This window comes from Triticum dicoccoides, chromosome 7A (genome assembly GCF_002162155.2).
Source record: "Triticum dicoccoides isolate Atlit2015 ecotype Zavitan chromosome 7A, WEW_v2.0, whole genome shotgun sequence".
NCBI lineage: Eukaryota > Viridiplantae > Streptophyta > Magnoliopsida > Poales > Poaceae > Triticum > Triticum dicoccoides.
The window spans coordinates 515,949,678-515,952,954 of NC_041392.1; the positions used below are offsets into that span (position 1 = coordinate 515,949,678).

The 3,277-nt window shown below is 49.6% G+C and overlaps 1 protein-coding gene across 1 annotated transcript; it reads right to left on the reverse strand.

Annotated features, from left to right (window-relative positions):
• Positions 1-473: 473 nt before the first annotated feature.
• Positions 474-1,862, reverse strand: LOC119334403 (peroxidase P7-like). Its single transcript, XM_037606981.1, has 2 exons — positions 1,560-1,862; positions 474-1,465 (listed from the first exon to the last, which is right to left on the reverse strand). The coding sequence occupies exons 1-2, from the start codon at positions 1,779-1,781 to the stop codon at positions 713-715; spliced, it is 975 nt and encodes a 324-aa protein (XP_037462878.1). The 5' UTR covers positions 1,782-1,862; the 3' UTR covers positions 474-712.
• Between the last annotated feature and the right edge of the window lie 1,415 nt (positions 1,863-3,277).

Sequence of the window (3,277 nt, forward strand, 5' to 3'; positions counted from 1 at the left end):
GTCATTGTGAGATTTAGGCAACCAAAGTAGCCGTGCCAAATCCATAAATCCTCGAAGGCTACAACTTACAAGATAATAGTTGGATCATGGCAACCCACTGAATTGCCCGTGTCATGTTGTTGGGCAATTATTCCACCTCCAATGTATAAAGTAAACACTCCTAAGCATACCAGGTCATCCTCTTACTTTACTCATTCTTAAAAGCCTCTTTCATCGGCATTGAGTGCTCACAAATACTGAGCTCCATGAACCCTAACCACACATTAATGAACAATTTTCATATCTGCAGGTGTGCCATATGCAATCATATCTGAAGTGCCGTGGTCATCTTCTGACACAAAAGACCGGCAACATTTCTCTTGAAGGATGATTCATTAGATTCCATGTTATTGGCAGCCGTTCGGACATGCGGAAGCATATCGCTGATAATCCTCAAGTGCATAAATATAACAATAAAATGCGAGCTCATTATATAACAATCGAACACGATATCATTATATATTCCCTGTTAAAACAAACTGGACAAACACCATTTATTACACACACACACACACACACATGTATGGGAACATTTGTGTCAAACATTCTGTTGAGACGACATTGTATGGGAAAAAAAAGAAATTGAACACGTATTAGTACTGTTACAATGTGTACATTTAATTGAATCCAATATAATCAGGCCGGGTTGCATGATGCACTTGGGATCTTACAATCAATAGTTGTTTGCCATGGAGCACTTAAGCCTCACCTCCATGGGCATTCCCTGGGGCGGAGGCACGTTTCCCATCTTCATCATGGCCTTGGCGAAGTCCCTCGCGAACGCCTCACTGTCGGCGCTGTACATCTCCACGAGATTGTCTTGCAGACCTCCACCGCCGTAGAGAGTCTGGTCTGAGGAAAGGAGACCGCGCCGCGCGATAAGGTTCTTGTAGTAAGCATTGTCGAACCTCATCGGCGTCTGCACGTCAAACGGCGCCTTACCAGAAGGACCCTGGCACGTCTGCTGTGTGGTCTGTGCGAAGTATGGGTCGATCTCTTCATCGCGGTCGGTGCCGTAGACGCGGTCCCTGTAGGTATCGCAGCTGGCCATCCCGACGGTGTGGGCACCAGAGAGTGCGGTCATGTCACGAGCGTCGAGATTGAGCCTTGAAAACATTCTGATGAGCTCGCCGAGGTCGTCGTGCGGGCTGGGGAGGCCGTTCTTGGTCGATTCCGGGTCGGCGGCGAAGCGCGAGTCCTTGCGGCCGAGGGGTACGCTCCAGGTGGGGCCTCCGAGCAGGGCGACGGCGTCACGGGACGCGAGGGCGATGACGTCGGCGCAGGAGACGGTGGCCGGGCAGTCATGCTCGAGCACGGACTTGATGTCGTCGATGACGGCGTAGCCGGTGAGGGAGGCGTTCGTCTCCACATCCTTCTCGCTGGGGGAGAAGGGAGTTGCGTCGAGGAGAACCGAAGCATCACATCCCTGTCACGCAATTTGTGAATCTTATTTAGCAAGTGGAACTAATAGTACTAGGCATCAGGTAAGACTATACGTAGAAGTAGAGATGCGTATATACGTTGATGAAGCAGTCGTGGAAGAAGAGGCGGAGAACGGCGGGCGCCATCCTCGGCTGGGCGGCGACGCTGCTCGCCATCACTGACCGCACAACGCGCTGCACGTTGGGGCACGTCTTCTCGTAGTAACCCGGGGAGAGCTCGTCGCCATTGGCGGTGGCAGCGAGAGCAACCAAGAGGAGCAGCGCAAGTGCAACCCAAGATGGGACGCTGGAGGACGCCATGCCTGTAGGCCGACTAATGATGAGAGCGATCGCTGCACGGTGCAGAAGAATCAAGCAAGGAGAGAGTGAGATGCTTATGGCTTACTATCACCTAGTTGCACTGGATGATTGAGTGGGGAAGCATATGCTTATATAGAGTTCGGTTTGTGCTGCCGTCTTCCTTCACGCGCGTGCGAATGTGCGAACGCTCTGCTCGACTGACAAGGTCTCTGGTCTGTCTGCCGCCTCGTGCATCTTGGCGGGAACCTTGACGAGGTCACGGCAGGAAGAAGAGTAAACAAAGGCGCAGGGAATTGACAGGCTAACTAATACACGCACCTAGCTTGAATTACATAAAATTATGGATGTAATCCCGTCGACACGGTTGCTTGCTTGGATGGTGCAATTGTCCACGCCGAGAATCCAATCATTACGCTGGAAGCAAAGGGTGTTGGGACAAACCGTTGAAATGCTGTAGAAACACAAAGATGCATGTTGTCCACTTGGGCTGTTTTGGCTAGTTCAAAAGGCGAGTAGTACGACTTAGCAGACGACTTTGGAACGGTTCGAGAAAACATCCTTCAAACACACCCCGCTGGAACTGGAAACCTGGTACGTATGCACACCTTACAGACAGCCAGCCTTGTATATTTGAAATTTATGAAAGATACCGAGAACCTAAGAATTTGCTCTTTGCACACACGTCACAGTGCTGCGCGCCCCGACTCCAGCAAGATACGCAGCACACGTCGCCAAGGGAGCCTCGCCAGGAACATGATACACAAGACATGCTGTCGAGGTCTCTTCAAGACCCAAAACCCCACACACCCGCGACGGACCACTAGTAGAAAAATGGTCATCTGTCCCAGTTGGTAAGGGCATTTTGTTCCGGTTTGTGAACCGGGACTAAAGGATCGTTACTAATGCCCTAGCCCTTTAGTCTCGATTCTTACACGAACCGGGACAGACGGACCTTCACATGGCCAGTGCGCCGAACCCAGACAGGAGGGCCTTTGGTCCCGGTTGGTGGCACCAACCGGGACCAATAGGCATCCATGCGTCAGCATTTTAGGGGCTGGAGTTTTTATTTATTTTTTTGAAAGGGGGATTGGGGGTTTTGGGGGTCTAATTTAGGTGTTTCATATTTTGTGTTAGCTAGCTAATTAATAGAGAAAAGTGTCATCTTTTATGTTCGTGCTTCGTCGACGCTCTATATACGTATATATAGAGAGGACTAGACATGCTAACTAGTAAGCAAACGAAGGAAACAGAAGATCGTCATGAACATATGCATACAGAGAGAAGTGATATCGACCACCTCTCCTTCTCCGAGAGATTGGTCGAACAACAAGTTCTCGTATATCTATCCGACACTACCGGCTACATATATATAATAATTATCTCTTACAATATAATCTCCTAATTATATATGAACACAGGGTCCACATAGTATTCTCCGTCTTCAGCGATCACATGGTAAGGAAGAATGCCGCCAATTCCTCTTGAATTGCTAACAT